A 22,902-nucleotide genomic window follows, 5' to 3' on the forward strand; every position below is an offset into this window, starting at 1 on the left:
GTATTTGTTTTAATGAAAAAAGAATAAAGAAAGTCCCGAAGAGCGGAACGGCCGTCCAACTCCCCCAAATACAAGGGAGCGGGCACTACTCTCAGCCTGTCGTAACAACGAAAGAAAACTCCACATACCGGAAAAGAAATTTACCTTATTCCTAGAACGGAATATAGACATTGGTACAACAGGAGGCTCGAGAGACCTCGAGAGTAATATACGCTACCATCGGAGAGACTTTAGCCACATCTTAACCCGAATGAGGCGATCAAGAAAGTCCTCCCCTGGAAAAAATATCCGAAGATCTTCTCTTTCCTTTTCATTACAAACAAAGCGAAGGCGCTACTTTTAGCCCTTTCAAGAATGAAGGCCCGCGCGACACTCGGCGTTAACACTCCCAAATCTGGAAATCCTAACCACAGTTTTCATGATAACGGGCGGTGAAAGCATACAAAGATAGTGAGGCTTCCATCGCTTAGATTTAGGGCGATAGGGCGCACCACAGATACGATAAGAAGCACCCCTCAATCGATAGGTCAAAGACAGAAACATAGTACCAGTGACATCTCTAATCTTTGAGAAAATCGGGGTCTTTTCCACATAAATAGCGTCAACCAAAGACCGGAGCATCTTAGCAGACACTGGAGAGAAATCCCTAGTAACTTCGTCGCTCCTAAATTATTTGGCAAACTCCAAAACATGACTTATAATAAAGAATGTTTCAAATGGGAGACTTTTCTTTAGATATAGTTATAGTACAGTGAAACTATATATTATGCTAAGCGGCCGTCACCTTCTCGTCGGCGATCACCGTCGCCAAGAATGGCATAGTCGCAAAGCTTCGTCGTGCCATACACCCTTTTAGTAGCTATCCACACAAGCATATGATGTTTAAGTGTGAATAGAGGCCAAGAACTCAAAAATCCGAGGGGTTGACCCTTCGTAAACGTCACAACCGATGACCTATAGCCTTTATTATATTATAGAAACTATATGGTAATTGAAAGACTACAGAACAAAGTATGAACGTCCAGGAAGTTGCAAAGGGATTTCCGAACAACCCTGTATACAGGACATCAGGATAACAGATAAGGAATCGGTAGCAGCCTTAAGATAGATAAAAAGAGAAGAATTTTTTCTTTCTTCTCAGGTACTGCAACGGTTGGGTCTGATTATAGGTACCATCCATTATTAACCTTGACAAAACCTTCATCCATCATGTATAGGCCGTACCAATGCCTGATATAAGGGTAAGCCAATAGCGAATAACCTTTTCTTCCCTGTCTCCTCGACCTTCATTCCCATCCTGCAGCCAAAGTGATAGCGGATGTAGCATCCACCGGTAATGTATGGAAGAGGGTAAGATTTCTATGTGGATAGGACGTATCAACACCTTTTGCATCTTTTCATTTGAAAGGAAATATAGTTGAATAATATAGTGTTGGGTCCTGAGGACCAGGATGGCCGAAGATCAAAACCAAAATATGCCAGGGGTTGATCATCGAAGCCTGGGCAATAACGATTAAGGAATTTGGGCGCTGATGTAGCTAAGAGCCACCTTCATAGTCAATTCATTAGGGTTGTCACCTTCTACCTGGAAAAGTATCCACCCTTTTCTTTATCTGTTAAGCCTCACTGCTATGGGACTTCCTAAAGAAAACTGCAATCGCAGTTTATCAACCACTCACAAGACCACCGAGATCTTCGACTTAGCTCCCAAAGGTAATCCACCCGGCCCTTTCCCAACCTATACAAGGAGATCGGAAGATAACGAAAGGGAGACAGAGTACTAACTAAATATAACACAAACTACCATTCCATCTATCATATCAGTCGAGTCGATCCGATTCGTTCTTATCTATAGATAAGGCAAGAGAGAACTTATGACCTCGCGGATGGAGAGGGATTCAAACCCCCGGTATTTCACAAAATACTTCGGTTTTCAAGACCGACTCTTTCAACCGATCAGACATCCATCCCCTTCGCGCTTCACCCGCCTTATCCATCCGCGCGCTGGCAGGTAGGGGCAACTCTATGTGATTCGCTACGCTTGCCTGCGCCTATCGGCTGATTTTATTGCTTGCCGGTTAGCGAAACTTTTCTGGTAGTACGAATCGCTACGCTTCGCCTCTTTCTATATGATAATATGCATCTTGGTTGCTGCGCTCCCTGCGGGTAATAGCAAGAGAGTGAATAATGAATGATCCTCCAAACTCAAAGAGTGATTGAGTCTGACTCAAGCGAGTGAGTGAAAGGCGTGGCAAGAGAGCGAGTTCGACTCGCGAACGATCAGCAAGTGAAGGACCGATCCTTTTGCACCAATACTATTGCGAGACTGGTACTTGGAGGCTCACGAGCAATATATAGACTAAGGTTGCCCATCACTCCCTCGCTCTTTTTTGAAGGCCCTTTCAATTCTCTTTCTAGTATGCTTCCTCTATAAGAACACTAAACGCCCAGCTTCGCAGAGCAGCTCTCTCCCCAGCCCACAGCATAGTGTGGAATCTGGATCCTTTCATCGAGCACCATTTCTTTTAGATAGAAAGGTGTTTTGACTCTATTGAATCAAGTCATAACCTAAGCCTTCTACTAGTAGACTACTATGGAGAGACTAAGCTCTATTTCAGAGATTGGACTCTCTTACTGTGATTAGATCCTACTAGTAAGAAGCTGTTCCCGAGCCAGGTTCCCTGGATCCACGTGTTCCTAGCCGGGCCTAAATGGATGAATGAAGAAGCGCGCCCGGGTAGACTTCAAGAGCTCTTGCTCTGCCTATCCTCCTACTTCTTATTCTGGGGGTCATAGAAAGATACAAACCGCCTACTCTTTAAAGGGTTGGTGTGGCATTAGATTGTTGAAAATGAAAGCGGCTTGTCCTTACTAATAAAAAACAGCAATCCCTCCCCTTCTGTTACCTACTTTTACGAATTTCTTCGGTATACCTCAATACAAGACAAACGCAGGAATGGATAAACAATCAAAACCAGGCTATCGCCCTATCTAAGAAGCTTTCCCCTCTCCTCTACGGAAGTAATCTTTAAATCTATTTCAGTTCCTGTGTCTGTCGCTATCGCCCTATTCTTTCTCAATTGCCTATCCTTTCTAGATGAGGGGGAGTCCCTTAGCAGTAGCTTCCAACACTTAAGATTGACCTCCTCAAGTGCCAGATATGAATGTTTTCTGAATTTCATACGGGACTACTTACTTACCTAAAGTGCACTTTTGGCTTACCAAAAACGTTGACTGAAGGAACTGACCTAAGCATAGCTCTCTCTCTCAAATACAAATGTCAAGAAAGGGATTCCTTGGATAAGTGGAAAAATGCTCAAAAAATCCTTTCATTTCTCTTTGAAGGCCTTTGTCCTACTTATAGTATCAGTCCTCCAGCCTATACTTGTGTTTTTATTAACCAAGAACACATGCACTTTGTTGGCACTCAAGAAAAAGGTTATTCAATCCACTAGTGCAACTGAAGGTGCGCAGCCTCTTCTGAACCGGAACAAGAAAGAGCTCATAACCACTGCTTGTGAACAGCTCTCCTCAACTTAAGGCGCACTTACTCTTACTAGAAGTCTAGTCTCTCTCAGGTCCAGTTTCGATCTCTAACTAACTTACTTAATAAGCTAGGACGGAAGAGAGATATTCAGAAAACCCGATTTCCTGTCTTAAGAACCTGACTCAAAAGAGAAAAGAAGACCGGACTAAAAGAGATCTCACTTTCGACGATTGAACTTGGCTTTTATATCCAGATTAGAACTGGACTTAAACGTCTTTGGATCCTGCTTAGGGCCGGCTTTCACTTTCATATCAGGAACGTCGACTTGCACTTGCAATATAGAATTTGACTTTCTGGAATCCTTGCTCCTGGCTTATATTCACATAGCCCACTCATAAGAATAAGACGTTCAACTCCCTAAAACACGTGTAATTGAGAGAGTCATCATAGCAGTGCCTTGGGGAAATGCCTACCTTCAGGAGAAGATTACCGAATGAGTTTCAAACCTGTCCTCTTTGCTACCCAAGATATTTAGGGAAAGGGGCATTCAGCCACTTGACTCTAAGGAAAGGGGCCTTATCGGCCACCGCTTGCTGACGACGGAATGCATCGTCAATTAAAGGGTCCTCGCCTTGGACTTAGTTGGAAAGGTAGGTGTTCGGTATGTCCCTTGCTTGCGAACTTCTTTAGTAGGGCGGAGGTGCCATTCCTCACGTTTACCGTTGTCCCCAGACTTCACTCTTTCAACACTTGTATACTTTCTAAAGAGTCAGGCATGCCCCTGTCCCTGTCTCCAAGTGTGTGATCCACCGATTCACTGAGTGACTTTTTCTTACCGCTGCGCTGGAGTCCCTATCTCAACAAGGGTTGGTGTGGCAGACTTCCCCCTTGTTTGCCGATTGAAGAAAGCCTTATATGGCTTCAAACAAGTGAGAAAGGCCCTTTCTATCTTATTAGTCAAGCACGCTAGCTGTAATAAAAAAACAGCGCTAACGAGCAAGAAAAGGGATGCGCTAAGGCGCAAGGGCTTTCGCGTAGCTGCTGCGCCCTTGCTTCTTGCTTTTGAGCCGGAGCTTGCTGGGTAGTGAAGTGGACGACAGGGCGCAAAGCGAGGGAACTCGTGAAACCTTAAGTGAACCGCTAGAGTCCCATTCAGCTAAGGCTAAAATGGTCGCAATGTTAATTAGGGCCATAGCACTAGCTGTAATATTGACTGGCGCGGCTGCTAAGATGTCGGCTTCTTTTCCTTAGGTCTTGACAGAGCCTAGGAATCCGGTTAAACAATATGACCTATGACCTGAGGAGGACAATAGAACCTAGCTCACTCGATAAGTCCCTTCTCTTTTTTCTGATTACCTAGTACTAGCAAAGGAAAAGGCTCTTGGGCAAACCTACATCACAGTGCATTAGGGTCATTCACGCACTTCCGGTACTGCCCGCCGCCGTGCACGAAGGCAGTGAAGCTCCTCCTGCCATACCCCGAGGTGGATTCGAACTACCAAATAAGCCACTTCTCCTTGAATGCTCGTTTGAGCTACTGATACCGGAACTGGTCTCTCTCTGGATCTAAACCAGAATCAAGGAAGACATAATGAAAATAAATATGCACCTGGAATGAAATCATATTGGTATAAAGAGCTGAAAAGGAAGAAGCAACGGACTGAGCAACGAAGCGATGGGATTGAGCACTTCTCCTAGCGCAGGAGTTTTTGTCCGCTGGATTAAGACGACTTAGCTACTTGTATGAAAGTGGAAACAGAAGAGGAAGGTTATTCAAGCAAGAAAAGGTCGATGTAATTGAGCTATGATAGGGTTCCATCGAGAAAGAAGAGTTTACAGCTGCATTAACTGCATGTCGAGCGAGAGCGTCTTTCTTCTTCTTGAGTGAAGTAGGTTACTATTGCTCTTTAGCTAGCCTCTATGCCTTTGCTTCGTGCTAATGCCCTTATGTTTGTGCTGTGTGCTTTGTGAGTTCTAGCTAGGAAGCAAGCGCAGCAAAGGAGCATGAGTGTTAGCGCGCTAATGCCTATTTAGCTGTGCTCTTTGCTTCTCCTCTTTCCACTTCCCTTCCTCACCCTCACTAGTTGTAGTTGACTGTATCAGGAGTTTTCCCCCTAAGAGCTACTTCTTACTCTCTTTTTTTCAATCTTAATATGTTTTGTTTGATACCTGTATCTTTTCCTATTCGTTATAGGTGACTCTGGAGTTTAGCCTTATAGTTCATGCCTGAGAAGGGGGGCCCTCGTGCTTCACTGGATAGACGCACTAGTCTACCGCTTTCAATGCAGCGAGACTTCGCCGATTGAGAATAGACTTTGAATAGATAGTAACAAGAAGGCATTTTTACTCTATTCACTTTGGGCTTGGAAGGAAGCAGAATATCCTTCGGTTTGTTTACCAGATGGTTAGTAGGCGGTGTAGGTTAATTTAAAGTTATAAGGTTTAGGAATCATCTTAAACAGAAGCAAAGTCCCTTTCATGGGTAGTAAGTAGGCTGAAAGCCATTAAAGGAGGGGATTTGGGTATAAAACTAGAATAAAGAGAAGGTTTTTTTATCACTTCGTTTAGTTAAGTTTTAACAGGTCTAGCTCAAATCTATAAACCTAATTGGCCTTGTCCCACGGGATTCAACAGCACTAAGAAATTGATCACCGTCACAAGAGCTTTGTGAAGTCTCACTGGTTAACTTCCTGGTTTTCGAGATGGGTCGTATTGCAATTAACTTATTGTTAAGTATACCGGCGTCCGCACGGGAGTAGATTTGCCGATGGATGGAAGGCTGCTGCTCTGTCTGCCATCGAGTTATCAGTTTCACAATAGCATTTCTCTTTTGCAGGTCATTCAATATCTGGTTTGAAAGGACCAGGGAGGGCGAATCGAGTCTCAAATGGGCATCTGATACATGAGGGGGTTCCACTACCCTTCCTTCTGGGTGACTGACAAATGTTCCCTCATTCAACTCACCATCTCTTTCATCTTTCTTTGGTCTTCGCTCAGGTAGGTCTTCTTTTTCCCAAGCACACACTAAGAGCACAGCTTGGTCCCAACAATCAAGGAAAAAAGCATCAACATTGCGTTGTGTATGACGCGCGCAAGCGGGAGAGAAAGTGCATAGTGCTGATAGCGAATAAAAGGTAGTCTTGACTTCTTGGATATGGGTTAGTAATTGCACCACTGCGTCCTTTTCCTTCTCCAGAGAAGGAGGCTTTTGAGCCAAACTCACACGCTCTGTCATCTGCTAACAGAAAGAGTGAGGCGTCAGTCATATAGTAAGAAAGAACACGCCTGTTTTTTGTTTGTAGGAAAACTCTTGCCGCTGGCGGACGTGTTCTCATCTTTTGAAAGAAAAGATGGTAAGGTGTCGTGTCGGCGCAAATATTCATAAAAAAAGATAAATTAACTGAGAAGCATTCAAATATCAACCTTAAAATAAAATAGGAATTTCCAAACTCTGTTAGAAAGCACCCATTTAATTCAACCATAAGGGCATTAAGAAAGCTTCCTTCTCTCAAAACAAAAGCATGACCTAAACCCTTAGGATAAATTAGTGTTATGCACTAAACTGAACACTCAACCTCTCTTCTGAATTAATGTTCTAAATAAATGAGTTTTTTATAGTATGAAAACCCTCTCCCTTACCTTCCCGGAACGGGAAAAGGCTCTCTTGCCTTGCTTCTTTGCTTTGTTCCTTATAGCACTGTTGCAAGCTCTCCTTTCATTGGTCTCGGGTGAAGTATCTGTAATAAGCGGATCTTTCCTTCCTTGGCGAATGGTGGCATACTCCCTTCTGGCCTATTCAAGTGCGACTTCTCATTCCAAAAAAGAGAAAGGGCGATAGCTTTCGTATCCAGGATCCTTTTCTCATCGGGGGGCTTTCTCTCCTTAAAGTCTCCTGGATGAGTGGAAATTTCCCTGGCTAGCGCCTGCAGAGTGTAGAGCTGGGTCCTCATTCCAGTGATTTTCATCTCCTTGTTGTGGGGACAAGAGAACACAAAGATTGAAAGCATCGGCGACAGGTAAGGTAAGTTCTGTTACTCCAAAACAGATGTTATTTCATAGGCAGAAGATGAATTCTCCGCAGAGAAAGATGCGGAATCTAAAGCTTCAGCTAGAATAGCCCTTCCCTGTCTTTATGGTTCACCAGGTTTTAGAGGTAAGAACCTAAAAAAATGGTTTATGAAAAAACCATTCTGTTCCAATGGCGTCCAATTCCTAGGAGGCCCTATAGCTAGCCCCAGGTGATCAGACTGCTGGCTGCCGAGTAGGAGGAGCTTCACTCTGGTGGGAAACCACGGGTGCATATAAGGTAGGTTTAGTGAGAGAAAAGGTCGGGACTGTGGCTGATAGAATCAGGACTTCTCCTTTCTCAGGCTTGGCTTTACGCGAACTTGGAGGATAAGGTCCGGGGTACCAAACCTTTATTGAAGAAAAAGAGCTCTTACCTCCAACTCAGAACGTTCCTTCCGCAAAGCCTATTCCTAGCTGCCAAAGATGAGTTCGATCCATTAGGTTCTTTTTTTTTAGAAAAGAAACAAGAGACAAGAAAACATCTTTGATTACGATTATTAAAAGGATGAATGGTTTTGACTCAATCCCCTGCTTCAAGAGATATGGTAGGTTTGGGAGTTTGAGAAAGCAAGTAAGTTAGAAAAGATGATTCCCTTTTCTATTGACTTATGAAGTCAGCATCAGCAAAGAACTCTAATTCCTTAAAAGGAATTCCCCAACATGTGGAAAAAAGGCATTTTCGGGGACTAGCCTGCACCAAATACTCCTAGGGAAAACATTCTTGAATCATTCCTCAAACTCATACTTATAGAGGTTGTCCTCTTTTATCTTTTTTTTAAGAGATCACTCATTATAACAAAGGCACAGGATAGTATGGGATTATCTACTGGATTAGTGTTAATCTCTGATAAAACCTCATCCAGCCGTTTTTGACTCTTATAATGAGGCCCGACAACCAGTTGGAGCACCCGAGAATATTTAGCAAGGGACGGGCTATTCTACATAATACGGATCGGCGTATAGCCTTTTTCTTCTTACGATCCTATCATTTCTTCTTCAGCGAAATATTCTGATTTGGCTTTAGCTGCTTCGTCTGTATCTTCACATTATTCAAATGATCCTGAAGCGGACCTTTCTTTTGTGTTTGTTGTAGCTCGCCCTTACTTAGCTTCCTTCCCTGAGCTAACCTCCTCTACCACATTTCTATATGCCATTAGGAGAAGTCAGTCTGCGCAATCCGCAATCATGAACCCTGCTCTGCACTAAAGAAAGGTGCGTCTGTATTCACTTTCATTCAGAATAAGCAATGGCTGAGCTACCGCGGAAGCCGGTGTGAACAAGCACAGAACGGTGTGAACAAACACTGGCTTCTTACCGGTGTGCGTTAGTGAAGCTAATAGTTCGGATGCGCATACGTTTTCTTGCTCTGTTTCCTTGGTACCCGAACCGGAGAACTATCCACAAGACCGCTTCATGCTCCAAACTCGAGAAGAAGCTTTCGAAGGCGCGTGTACCATTACTTGTACTTGTTATTCCACTAGTGATTTTTGGCAAGATCAATATATAGTGATCGGTTATGATTTCTCAAACTACGGTATATAGTTTCAAGTTAGGCCTTACTTCAGTCTGGTCTCCTCTCCCAGGTCTCAGCTAAATAGGTTCGATTCCTCCCGGCTTCCTTTCTATTCTCACTCTCATCCAACTGATGAATGCAATTGGAGTAGAATCGTTTTCCCTTACTAGGTTTAGGAATCCGTAATTCTTCAAGAAGACAAGATTAACCCGAATCAAAAGAAAGCTTCTTATCGAGAGACATATTACAGCAAAAATGACTCATGAGGATAGCTGGAAGCAAGGAACATTCTTTTGCGGCTTACCCGTTCTATAAGAGAACGGTTCAACTGGTTAGGCGGTCTGGTGTATTATTCACTGCGCTTTATTTAAAGTAGTGTGTGTCATCCGGGGTGATAAAAAAGAACCATACCCTGTTGACAGTGTCCCTATCCCTTAATCATCAGGCTACCCTCGGATTCTTCCCTCCAGATATGTTTGAGGTGGGCGGGAAGGATAGAGCCCAACTTATTATATACAGATACATATATTCCTTGTCATTCTAATCTTGATATAGTTCCAACAGGCCTATTCTTTTACTCTCCTATAGTGTATAGTATATTCTTTCCATCTTCCTACTAGGATAGATATTCTAACAACAAACTACCTAGCTTAGCTAGTTGGCAGCTCCGCATCGTGAACTGCATCGGAAAGTGCATCCGATCTCTCTTTTATGGGCTCTTTCCCTCGTATCTGACCTATCCGTGTTAGCCCTCCCAAGCGGACAAAGAGGTGGATCATCTAATCTTGAAATAGGTCATCCCGGCTATCCCGATCTTTTATCTGTTCATTTCGTCAGGTATCTGAATCATACGATTCTGAGGATTCTGCTTTTCACATTCATTCTACAAGACCAAAATGAGGCCTTTCCTCGCTAGTTGGAATAAAAACCTCAACAGTAGCCTTCATTGAACCCCTTCTTCATATCTTTGCTACCTATGAAACGAGTCCCTCTTTCATTCACTAAAGAAGACGCAGCTAATAGATGGATGAATATACATTTGATGGCCAGTTCTATGAATCAAAATCTAGAGTTGGAGGCATCCCTGGGAAAAAAGCCAATTGATTCGGTTTTCTCGAAATCAACGAGTGGACTTGAAATCATAGATCCATTTTGTGATCCACGCGACTCAGAAAAGAATCCTATATCTTACCCACCCAGTGCTGTTCTGATTAAATTTCAAAGATCTCGCTTGCTGTCAAAGCGCATTTTGTGAAGTGTTCTCCTGCCCCTGTCACCTGAGATAAAGTCAACTGGAAACCGTGATCGGAGTCGTGGTTTGAAGATGATGATTTGAAGATTCATTCGATAGAGAAGGGTATCTTGGTTGCCAATACCAAGGTTGAATGAATCATTCCACCTGGCAACAGCAAAAGTGGAGTTTGGCACAGGTCAAAGGGGAAAGCAAGAAGGAATTCCACTTTGGAAAGGAAAAGGGCAGTTCCAAATGAAGGACCCTGAGGCAAGCTTCCCGGTGTCCAAGTGTCAAGTCCCGAGGGCTTGTGTCCGCCGAAAGCTTCCTTTTTTCTTTTTAGTCTTTCCTTGCAATGAACCGAAAGGTGAGAGGCAGGGCTCGGTCTCAAGGTTGAATTTAAAGTCACTAGTCAGTCCAACTGCACGAGTGAAAGGCGAAAGTCAAGATTACGTGCAACCAGGTGTAACGTGTCAAAGGTCACCAAGTCGTCGTAAAGGGGAATAGGTTGTTTTGCGCATCCAACAACTGAAAGAGTTTGTGGAGAAGGGTTGAGTTGCGTAATAGCAGATTCGTAGGTCAATAAATCATTGGATTTGAAATCGAACTCTCTACCTTGGGCGGATAGGAATTGAGACTTTCAATGGTCCGCTCTTCTCTCCTCGTGATCGAAGCTGACCCCAAAAGTTGGTATTCCTTCTTAAGAGGACACTAACCCTCTCGATCTTGCTAGCCGGGGGCTCAGTCTTTCAAGATTCAATCTTTCCCCTTCCGGTCCCAGGGAATCGCTCTTATAGTAGGAGGTTTACTATGTCCCCAACTTCTCTTTATTAAGAAAGTAGGTTGTCTACTATAATTAGATTAAGATCATAAAAACAGAAGCTTGTAATATAGCTAGACCAAATTCCATAAATGGAGTCCGGTAATAACATTATGAAACTGAACCCATATGGCAGAAAGCAGAAGCGGCGGGTAAGTCTGTTCGGGTTCATTCATGTCCAATAAACTTCAAACAAAAGGAGATTCGGGTATCAGAGTTGAGCGAACAGGCGACGGAAGGATGGGGGGAAGAGTAAAGACAAGACGAAAGCAAGAGTTCCGGCATCTTACTTTACTAGTTTCATTTCCGTATGATAGTCACCCCTTTCTCACTGCTCCCTTTCTTGGTAAAGCAGAGTGAGCAGCTTCTTTCTTTGCTACTGCTTCCATACCACAAAGAAGTCCAATAGCTGCGCTTACTTCTTCCTTCAACCCTGAAAAGAGCATATGCATCCCGGGATTCTCTCCATCTCAGAAGTGGATTCCCCTACAAGGGTACTTGAGTACGACTACGGCTATGAAAAGCTTATCGAAAGAGGAGGAAAGAGCGTAAACTCGACTCTAAAAGTTTCAGTTGCCTCCCTCTCTCCGCCCTATAATTGGAAAAAAGGAGCACGGCGAAATTAATGATTCGTTTGATGAGGGAAGACCTTAAGTACTGAATTAATGAAATTACACCTATATCGTGAAAAAGAGCTGCTCTAGCTTTAGCGCGCACCCTTTCTCCTATGAGGAAAGTTACTCTTTTCGATTCTTGTCTGGCCCTTCCTGGGTCTGGATCACAGTATACCGGCGACTTTGTCCTTGAATTCATTCTATTTCATATTAACCGATCTGTGTAAGAGACCAAGGAAGAGTAAGATAGATTTAGGGTCGGCAGGCGGGTCTAGAATAGATTCCCCAATGGGTCCTGACTTTTCAACAACAGAGGCGAAAACTTACTCTTTCAAGTCAAAGTCAAAGTCGGGTAGACTAAGATGGAGTTTATTTTACAGTTGTTCCAGGGATATGGGTATAGAGTGAATTCTATTCACTCTTTATGAAGTGGATCAGAGATGCCTTATATCATAAATAGAAAAGTCAGTATGGTGCCCCGGTAGACGCGCAGACCGAGTGAGTTTCCGCCGATCCAGATATGCCAAAGATTGAGGACTATGAGGGTACGGTGCTATCCTTATACTTTGTTTGTTGCACATGGCCTAATGTACACTTGCCCCCTTTTTCTCACTCTTTTGGTGGTTTGTCAATGTGAATCTATTTTCTTTATGCTACCGAAAGATGGAAAGGGGAACCGACTCCTTCCTTCCTTGCGGAGGACGAATCAAGGCCTGAAGTTGGTTCGTTGAGCAAGAGGAGAGAAACATCAACAAGGATTTCATACCCTATGCTAGTTCTTTTTCTCTCTCCCCCAGATATGCCTTTAATAAGTCCTCCACCTATTCTCGTGTGACGACATCTATGATTGTGAAATTAAGGAATTAACAGTTGCAACAATCATGTTCAATTTCTTTTGACAGTTTTAGATTGTGGTGCTTTGTAATCAAGGGCGAGAAGGAAGTTCATGGAAAGGTAGCTCACATACCTTTCCAGGCCTAATTCTTAAATAATCACTCCAGCTCTTTCATACTTCTGACGTCGACTCATCTTGCTTGGAAGTCTTAAGAATGCAGCAAAAACGAAGGTTTCCTCTACAGTCAATTGTGGAAAAAGCACATCATCTTGTGTCATGAAACCCACCTAGCACAACATTGCTCAATTCGGTATGGAAGTTAATACAAAATCATGTACATTGAAAGAAAGACTTTTTTAGATTCTTGGTTTTAAGGCAATAGAAAGAGAGAAGGAAAAAAGAATTATTGATGGATAGGTAATATACCTCCTATTGATAGCTGTATTATATGGGATGTCATTGTATGTGACAGTTCCTCTGACATTTTCTTGCAATCTTCCTCCCAATATCTTTAACAAGGTTGTTTTCCCACTGCCAGAAGGCCCCATTAAGGCAAGAATTTCACCCTTCCTGTTATACCCTTGAGTATCTGCTTGTAATTGTCATGCTCAAACTAGGAAGCTCCCTTTGATACAACTGCCTTGACAGGATTGTTGGAGGAAGCTTGGCTAATCTTCACCTTGTACTCAACATCCGCGAACTGCATTCAAAGACTATTTAAATGGCAGAAGCCAAAACTCTAAAACATATATCAACAATTTGATTCTTTGAAACATTTCTGAGAAATGAAAGATTGGTTAGAGAAAAAATTACCTTGAGAAATATGGGGAGGGGTTGATCTTTATCAGCAATTGATGTACCATCCTCTACCTCTATATCAATTTCAGAGCTTCTGTTTCTGAGGTAAGCTTGAGACATGAACTCTATGTTATGGCCAAAGCCATTGCTTCCAGCAATCTGCATGGAGCCAACAACTGGAGGGGACAATGACAAATCTTCAATTTCATCTTGTCTAAGATGCTCCATTGTGTCATGAACTGCAAGTTAAGCGTTGCTCTATCCTGTTTAATGGTGTTGGACAAAGTTCATTGTTATATATGGTGGATAAGATAGACATAACCAAAACTCTGCCTAAATCTTGAAACTGTTGAGCCACATGCTTTCTATGGGAAACTCGAGACTCTTTAGAATTGTGAATTTCTAGTTATCACATGCACTTGGTGCGCTTGACTTTCTTCCAAATTCTTTTTTAACCAAGTGTTCAAATGACACTGTTTGGGGTATTCTAACTCAGCAACGATGTACTAGCTGTTAATACATAATTAACTAAATAAAAGTGTTCCCTCTCTGATATCTAAGTTTTTTAGATAAGACGGTTCACACAATTCACCATAGTAGAGCAGGCAGAGGTCCAGGATTCGAGTCTTGCCGCCACTTATTAATAGTGGAGGTAGGAGATCCAGTTAATGAAAAGGCTAGGCTGCAGCTATTCAAGCATCTCAAAGTCTATCTATAACGATAGCTATTTCATATCGGAGCTTCTGCTAAAGGAAGTGGTGATCCCTAGCTTGAGACTCAAACGGAGGAAGCCGACCTACCAACAGACATTGTGGGAGAATACTCTTCACCATCATCAGAAAATGTTGCTTATCGGCAACCTTGAAATAGGGTAAGGTTTGACTGCATCAAGCTCTAAAGCCGGGTATTCTGTACCAGCTCGGCTAGATCAAAGACTGCCGTAAGTTGCATCTTAAGTCTTAAGAATTGGGTCCCTTAGCCCCTAGATTGGTGCGCAAGCAAAAGAAGAACAAAAAAGAGGGGCCTCTGGCTTATTAAGAAGCATATAAACGACATACTAAGCAGAAACGCGTAGACTCAAAAGAAGGGAGAGGGGCGTTTTCGAAAGGCTAGAAAGTTTGACGTATATAGATATAATGAGTGTGCGTGCGGGGTGTAGGTATACCACTTACGAGAAAGAACCCCAAGTCAGTAAAGTAGTTAACCAAACACAAGTAACAAGTTCGTCAGTCCTTCCTCCGATGCCTCCCGTTCATTCTTCTTCATTTCATCATTTTGTTGTGTTGTTCTGTTCATAGGTCCCAAGCCCTTCTTAGAAAGACCTCTTCCCTCTCCTTAAGTTAAGAAAAAAAGAATGCTTCTTGATTGAACGAACATTGGTTGAACCTTTCTAACTGACACCCCAGTCATAATGCCACCCACGTCTTTTTTTCTTTTGAACAAGCTTTCTAAATCCAAATTTTTTGTCCTTTTATTTGAGTTCATAATAATAATAACTGGCGGGTTTCATTAATGAAAAGAAAAGCGGAGGCCCGCCATCTGCTAGCATTGTGGTTTTCCATCGATTCTTTATCAATGGCCTACCCTTTCTTTGAACCTTGTCAATGATCGAACTTAAAGATATGAACTGAGTGCCATTTGATGAGTAACTGAGAAAAAAGGAGAGGGATATGGAAAGAATGAAGTAATGAAAGAGGAAGTCATTGCTAGTAGTAACGACTTGTCACGATCCATTGGTTCATATAGAATCCATGTCCTAGATGTATCAAAAATCATTCTTTTCGCTAAGCATATATAATAAAATAGAGTGAAAAGGTCCACCCCAAAACCAACGGGGTATTAACTAACAACTGAGTCCTCTTCGAACCGCAGGAGATAGTTGCCCATCATACGGCTCACCAACTTCACTTGCCTCTATGGGAGGCTCGCTCCGGGCAGGTTCGGATCACTTACAATACACGGGCTCTACGAAGGAAAGGGTTGGGTTAGGAGCGTTTTCAATATGATTCTTTTCCTGTATTTGTTCGATGAGAAATGCGAGTCTGTTTTGTCCACTTTCTTCATCCCCCTCTATCAAAATGATCAAAAAGGAAGGCGAGCTTGCTTCTTATTCCCGTGTTTGATCTCTTCCATCTCTGCCTGGCTCGTTGTCACCTATGTTGAAGAAAGGTTTGGAACCCTATAGAGAATGAAAAGGGGCCAAGGATCTTCCTCTCAATAGTGCTTTTCGAGGCTCTACTCTCCCCCCTGAATAAGTAAGGCCCCGTTAAGCCTGGGCGAAGATGGAGATAAAGAGTAAGGATTGAAGCCCCCTTAGCTCTGCCAGGCACTGGATAGGGGTTAGCTCTGTAAATGTGTAGAGCCAAGTGTAGTGTGGTGTAGTAGTAGGCACTTCTAGGCCCCTTCCCGGCTACTGGATCACTCCAGTGCTTCGGGTACTACGGACCCTCTGCCATCCATTGCAGCAGAGTCGTTTCATGGGCGGGGGGGCTAAGCGCAGTTCTTTGAATCAAAGGTTGAATGAAATCGATTCTTTTTTAGATAACAAAATCTAAATCGGATAGGATAGATGGATGGATCTATCTTTCTATTCATATATATTACTAATCAAAATGGATTTCTATAGTGTTGTAGCGTAGCAAGAAGCCCCAAATCCTTGATTTGGCCAGGAAAGACTGCACTGCTTTGGGCCCAGGAAGCGAAGGGAATGAGCTCGGCTGCTTCTCCTCCACACTTCTTTTTCTCCATGCCCGTTCCGCATGCGCTTCGCGTGCCATTGGCGCTTTGTTCTCCTCTTATTCTTCATTGGATGGTTCGGATGGACTTTGCCATTCTTTCCCAACTAAAATCGAAAGGGCTGTATCACATCGAGATGTCGATTCATTTTCCTCCCCCAATGAGATGGGGAATTTTGCACCCCCTATTTAGACTTTTGGGCCCTTCATCTTTCTGAATCGAGACCCAGCCCGGCTCGCGTCGTTCCAACAACCGGCGGGGAGCACCTCAGTATACGATGGCGCGCAGTAACTGGGAGTCCTATTACACCTAAGGCCAACTTCAATTCACCAAACCAAGGTTCATCTCGTATAGTCATTGTGGACTCGTACAAGGATATTGAGTAGACGGTTGATGTATCAGACTCGACCCTATCTTTCGTAGCATGCATTCCTATCCGTGTCGCAACTGATTCGGTAAGCTACGTGTTCGGTGCACGGAGAACTGCCTTCGGTCCCCCATACTTACTTACTCGTGGCAACCTTCCGGCCGCCCAACGACCTATAACGCTAGTCACTACTCCCACTGGGGCTAGGAAGTAAGCCCCACAACCCAAAGCGGCGAAGAACAAATAGAATTTGCTACAAAAGCCGGCTAACGGGGGTATTCCTGCGTATGAGAACATAGTAATGGAGAAGGTAATGGCCAAAATAGGATTCGTTTTGGCTAGAGCGCCCAAATCCGCTATATATTTGACATGGGTTTGCCGTAATGCTAAAACTATGGCGAATGCATCTATCGTCATTGATGCATAAATAAAGATACCAATTAGTAGTGATTGAATTCCTTCTATGGTTCCACATGAGAAACCAGTACGAATATAACCTACATGTCCAATTGAACTATGAGCTAGAAGTCTTTTTACTTTCATTTGGGCCATGGCGGCCAGTGCTCCTAAGATCATAGAAGCAATGCTGCAGAAAAAGAAGATTTGTTGCAATGTAGCTCCATAAGAACCATAAATAGAAACACGTGAAATATTAGCAGAAATAGAGATTTTAGGCGCAATAGAAAGGAATGCTGTAACCGGGGTGGGTGAACCCTCATAGATATCAGGTGCCCACATATATAGAGTCAAAAGATATATGGAGTCCGAAGGGTAGGGGGTTTTCTTCGGGGCTCGAGAGATGGAATAGATAGGGCCCCACAAGTTTGAAATTCGCCACTGGGGAATTCACACGAAAGGGAACGAAGAATTCTCAACGAAAAAAGTGCTCTTTGAACCGAACGTGAAAGTCATTTTCCATCAGACGGCTTTTCTTGTAACTCTACTCTCGACTTGGATTATATATCTAAAAAGGTCCGCTCTCGGCCATTCCACACGCTGCCTAGCAGAGACGTGGTTATCTGAAGTGGATTCTCTCTTTTGTAGTAGATGCCGAACCTGCTGTGCCCCATTGACTAAGAAGGGGGCGGACACAGCAGCTACATGGACCCCTTGCTTTCAGTTGTTGCCAGCGCTTTCCCGGGCCGAGTCGGAATTTTTTATTAGAAAGGGCAGGCAAAGCCCGAAGGCTGCTATCCCAATAGGAAGGGCGGAACGAGGAGAGGGGCGTTCAGCCACTTGACTGGTTGGAGAGGGCCCGACAATTATACCACGGCGGTCAAAAAAGCGTGTTCCCTTCAGATAAGACGCACCGTAGGCCATCCTCGGCCTTCTTCGTTTTCAATGAAAAAAAAATCTCGATCTCCGAAAGCATTTTCCTTCCCCCGCTGCACCTCCCTCCCTTCGTCGAGCCTTTACTTTAATGGTTGGGGAAAGCATTCCCTTATCTGAACTTGGTGGGCATTCTTTCCAGCCTTAGTAAAATAGGGGGTGGGTTTGGCTTGAACATAGGCTCAAACAGAATTTGAAGGGTCCTAGCTACGCCATGCGTTCAATACAAAATCTGGAAAGCTGCAGGGATGACAAAAAGATGGCGCTTTCCTGTGTTGCACCAAAAAAAAGGACCTAAGAGACGAGCGTCTTCTCTTAGGTTTCTTCCTCCCGCGCCTGTCGCCGCCCGGCCCGCGTTAGAGGGGAAGATTAGCAAAGCGGGAAAAGAAAGAGTGAAGGGGAGCAGCATCTTATTCTCTTCGCGAGAACTTCCGGATCGTAGAAGTATTCGGAACGGGCTCCGCGTTCATTTCGTTGGCAGAAATGATCCATTCCATTCGGGGCTTCGGAGAACCAAAAAATGGGACTTGAGAATCAATGATAGATAGACAAGAGATAGATAAACGATATATATATATTTCTCACAAAAAAATTGTGAGATAAAGAGCAGATGGATCCTATCCCCTATATCGAACACTCATTCCTATCTATTGATAGAAAGATCTTCGTCAAATACCGGACTTTGCCTTTTTTTAGGAATTACTCATATCCAAAGCAGCTTTTCACAAGCACCCCACCCCATACAACTAGTTGGGGGGGTTGTTCGCCTTTTGAATCAAACAAAGTAAGTAGTAGGGGCGTTCATCCACTTGACTGGTTGGAGAGGGGCTTCATAGCAACTTTCATTCTAAAGGAAAGCGAAGAACCAACCTTTAGTCAATAGGATCCCTACTTCCCTCTTTCCGACCTCATCACTTCAATTCAAGGGCAAACCCATTTCCTAGTCACCGGGCTGAGCGCACATTTGGTACTTCAATAGGGCGAGCAGTTTGATAGTGACTTCTTTCGTTTGGTAGGGCGACGAAAGGCTACTTCAATGATGGAAACAACCGGAAACTCGAGAGGGTCGCCTTTAGAGAAGCGTTTGCCGGTAACCAAAGCCTCACTCTGATTATGTCGTGAGGCTGACTGAATCCAGTCCATAAACCCGGAAATGAAACGTTGTTCGTTCCCTTTCGTCAAGTAGGTAAAGTAGGCATACGAACCACTTTGCCTTAGACTCTATTGGAACAAAGCAAAGAAGGAGGCGGAATGGAGAAAGGAAAGGGACAAGGGCGGTCTTGCTTGGCACGAAGGCTGCTGGTTCGGGGGTAGAGTACAGTACTAAAGGTCCTCGGACTTCCAGGCAGTTTTTGTTTTGGGCAGCTGTTCACCGTTGGATCTCGCCAATACAGCCCCCTATTGTTTTCGTTACCGAGATATCTTTTTTTTTTCATTGTTCCCAGGGATTTTTTAGGGAATCTGCTCCCATGCTGCAAACAGTCAAATCTGAACTGAACCCTGTCGCTCTTCTTTCTTTCCTCGCGAGAAGGAAGCACACCAGCAGCGTGCGTTGCGTGATTCTACTGAGTTTTTTACACTTGATTGGGTGGACAGTTGACCGGAAGATAACTTCGATTCGCCCGGCCAGCAGGCGGGCGGCGTTCTTATCTTGTGTGACAACACTACAGAGCGAGTTGCTCTTCTAGGCGGGCAGCTGTGTGACAACACTACAGAGAAAGCGGCGCTTTCGTGTAATATGCTATGGTCTCAACGCCCTTACGAGGTAGTGATGAGTTTCACGCGCTCTAAGCCCGGCCCGCGCGCGGTTAGGAAGATTGGCCGCAGAGCGGTACCACCCACCCTACCCTACCACCTATAGGCAGCCGTCCTACAGCCGCCCGAAAAGGAACTACAGTGATCTTAAATAGGGATCCTACAGCGATAAATAGAATCCTCATAAAAATACCACTAGATCGAGCACCAGTGATTTCGTATCCGGTCAAAATCTTGGCTAATTGATCGAAGTGGGTAGCTCCAGTAGACCCATAGATCATGGAACAAATAGGGTGGGTAGGCCTAAGCACCACACTACATGTATAGATGCGAACCCCCCTCGTTACCGTACTTGCGACTCTCACCGCATACAGCTCGCACAAAGACTCCAAAATCCATCCCGAGCCCTTTCTTCCACCTCTCCTCTCCAATCCCCAATCAAACTTGCGTTCCCCAGGCGCTATGAAATGGGGGTCTTTCCTTCGCCTATCATATGTATCGGCTTGGCTTAATCCCAAACCAAGGAGGCATTCTGGCGGACGCATGCGTGTATGAAGGCCGACGACTACATAAGCTAAAAGACTAAGACTACAAGACAGGCCGGAAGTGACTTGCTTCTATTCTCGTTGGGATTGGATATAGATGGGAAATCTATAGATCGTAGTAGTTCGCCAACCTCTCTAACTAACATACGATACAATTTCACTTCACGGCACGGCCAAAAAAAATAAAGAGCTTCGCTCGGTTGGCCTTCCTACGCTGACAAATGCCTCTTTTCTCTTCTCTGAAGTCTACAACAAACAAGTGGGAGAGGCAGGATTCGAACCTACATAGAAAAACTTCAACAGATTTACAGTCTGCTGCTTTTGACCACTCAGCCACTCTCGCCTTCCCGGGCCGAGGCCTCTCTCAATGGGTTCTAATTCTAAGAAGGGGGGTGGCGCCCTGAATCAATCAAAAAGCTTATTGATTTAATTGAAGAGAACTAAGACGATTAGCTTAGCTAGCATTCTGGGAGAATGACGTCATTTAAGAACTTTGTTGCCACTAGTAAATTAGACCATCCCCCCCAAAAAGAACTCAGAGCCTAAAGAGAAGAGAGTTCAGTCTACAAGAAGCTGGCAGAGCTTTAGCCATTGGGCTACATCCATCTATCCTAAACAGTAACCCTTTTCTTGTTCAATCTTCGAATGACGCTAGTGGAGACTAATTCCTTCCGGCTAATGAAGATACTACTCCAGTCTTTCCAGTGGATCCTTCCCTAAGAATGGAACGAACCAAGTTAACCTATACGAGAGTGAGGAATAAAAACCAACAATCAACTTACCGCTTTTGATGTCCCACGATTCTGCTAGTTTAGAAAGAAAGGAGAAGGACACCACCGGAGGCAAGCGCTAGGTCAGAAAAGCGATAACTCAAAAATCTCCCCAAGTAGGATTTGAACCTACGACCAATCGGTTAACAGTCGACCGCTCTACCACTGAGCTACTGAGGAACAACGGACTTAATGTTGGAAGCCGACTCTCGTTCTTTGGACCAACCTATGACCGAAGAAAAATGAGTTCGTCACTCTTTTTCACATACACTGGGAGAAAGGGTTACGATAGCAAGCCCCTCCCTGGCCGGAGAGCCTCCAGGACAAGGAGGCGGCGATCAACCATCCACTCTCGAGATTCATATTGATCAATAGATCTCCGCGTCCTGCCAGTTCGCTAAGTAGACTCACTCTACCGAGGGGCAACAAAGGCTGGAACTCTTCCTGCCAAAAACAAGGGACCTACTTCTCATCCTAGAAGTTAGCAGGTATGAAAGAGTCCCCTCTCTGTCTGTCTCTCCGAGTTTCTACTACTAAGTAGCACTTCTGCTATTCAATCATAGAATCGATTCCGATCAAGCTGAAAAAAGTCAGCCCTATATATGTTTGTTATTACTAAAGTGCTAAGGCCCTATCTATAGTAAGGGGCCCTTTCTTGCTCGTTAGCGCTGTTTTTTGATTGCAGCTAGGGTGCCCCTTTTCTTTCTCAAAGTCAACTTTCTCCCTTCTTAGTCAAGCTTTGAAGTCCCTACTTTATTTAGATTTATGGGATATTTGAAGAAGCGCAGGTTAGGAACCCTATACCTATACAAGGGGCTGGTCTCGATCTCGCTTGGTGGTACCCCTCTCGATGATTGTTGACTCAACATTGATTTTGTGCTTGAGTTGGAGGGCTCTCCCTCCATCTATCAAGTCAAGTAATTCGCTATCGGAAATTTCTTCGCCGCCTATCTCATGCCATGCTTCTTCTTTCTCCGAATCGGTTCCTAGTGTCAGTCAATCAAGATTCGCCATCAAGAGAGGGAAGAGCCTTGACTTTAGGTTAGGCCGGTCTCATCATTCACGCAATTCCCCTGTCCATCAATTGATCATGCGAGTACGCATCCAGTCAGCGCATAGCGAATGAAAAAAGCATTCATCCTGGATTCTCTTCCTCAAGAAAAATGTCTATCAATTGATCCCTACGGTCAAAGTCTCCACTTTTCACGCCCCTCTACTAAGAGATGCACCATGTTGATAGGAATCGGCAAAGACCTTCTTGTACACGTCCTCGAGGGCAGCATTCATGGCAATCATCACTACTTTCTCCCGAGGGCATGGTATGGCTTTGTTCTTGGTCTTGTTTAATAGATGTCGAGTGCCGCTTTTCCCCGTCCGAGAATCTCCATCTGCTCTAAGTGGGCGCGAGCTAGAATCCTTATGTTAGTTTGGTTGTTCAAAAGACTGTCTCTTTACCCCCTGTATCTTCATCTTTTCGAAAGCCCAGACCATTCTTCTGGATCTGCATTAGTCCTATTTCAGGTGCAAAGCCTCTTCAATAAAGACCTCTTTTTTGGATTTCTCCCCTATTTCTCATTTTGTTGATTGAAAGAGAATAAGCGCTATCCATTGAGTAAAGAGAGGGTTTGCTACAGTGATTCGGGCGGTTGGTGGCCCCTTCGAGAGTTGCGGGTCCTTGCCGCTGCATGAGTGTTAGCTCACGCTCAAAACTCCTCCGACACGAGTCCTAGTCGTTGCGCTGCGGTCCGTTTCCCGGCTTCATTTGTGCGATTTGCAGTTCTGATTGGTTCCAGCCATCCCCAACCTTAATGAATGGACTATGAAGGGGTCAGTCAAGTGGTTCGGGTTTTCGGTCGGTTCCCGTTCGCCTTCCCCCCCTCATAGTCCATTAGTGGGTAGGGTGGTCAACTTAGAGGGCGCTCGCCTCCTCTTCAGACGTGTCCTCGACAAACTGGCGGTTCTTTGGTCTCCGCTTTTGGGGGCGGGAGTGCTTGGTCACTGGGGGTTCCTTTTCCTCAACCAATTCGGTTGTGT

General features: G+C 44.3%; 2 protein-coding genes and 2 non-coding genes across 4 annotated transcripts; all 4 read right to left on the reverse strand.

Annotated features, from left to right (window-relative positions):
- Window positions 1-16,562: 16,562 nt before the first annotated feature.
- On the reverse strand, window positions 16,563-17,299 carry LOC129904642 (NADH-ubiquinone oxidoreductase chain 2-like). Its single transcript, XM_055980216.1, has one exon. The coding sequence runs from the start codon at window positions 17,205-17,207 to the stop codon at window positions 16,563-16,565; it is 645 nt and encodes a 214-aa protein (XP_055836191.1). The 5' UTR covers window positions 17,208-17,299.
- A 1,908-nt stretch (window positions 17,300-19,207) lies between these two features.
- Window positions 19,208-20,274, reverse strand: LOC129904644 (uncharacterized). Its single transcript, XM_055980217.1, has one exon. It carries the CDS (start codon window positions 20,096-20,098, stop codon window positions 19,607-19,609), a length of 492 nt encoding a protein of 163 aa, XP_055836192.1. The 5' UTR covers window positions 20,099-20,274; the 3' UTR covers window positions 19,208-19,606.
- Window positions 20,275-20,358: 84 nt separating this feature from the next.
- TRNAY-GUA (transfer RNA tyrosine (anticodon GUA)) lies at window positions 20,359-20,442 on the reverse strand. Its single transcript has one exon. It is a non-coding gene; the product is annotated as a tRNA-Tyr (tRNA).
- Window positions 20,443-20,976: 534 nt separating this feature from the next.
- Window positions 20,977-21,048, reverse strand: TRNAN-GUU (transfer RNA asparagine (anticodon GUU)). The gene has a single exon. It is a non-coding gene; the product is annotated as a tRNA-Asn (tRNA).
- Between the last annotated feature and the right edge of the window lie 1,854 nt (window positions 21,049-22,902).

This window comes from Solanum dulcamara, chromosome 9 (assembly GCF_947179165.1).
Source record: "Solanum dulcamara chromosome 9, daSolDulc1.2, whole genome shotgun sequence".
In the NCBI taxonomy this organism is placed as follows: domain Eukaryota; kingdom Viridiplantae; phylum Streptophyta; class Magnoliopsida; order Solanales; family Solanaceae; genus Solanum; species Solanum dulcamara.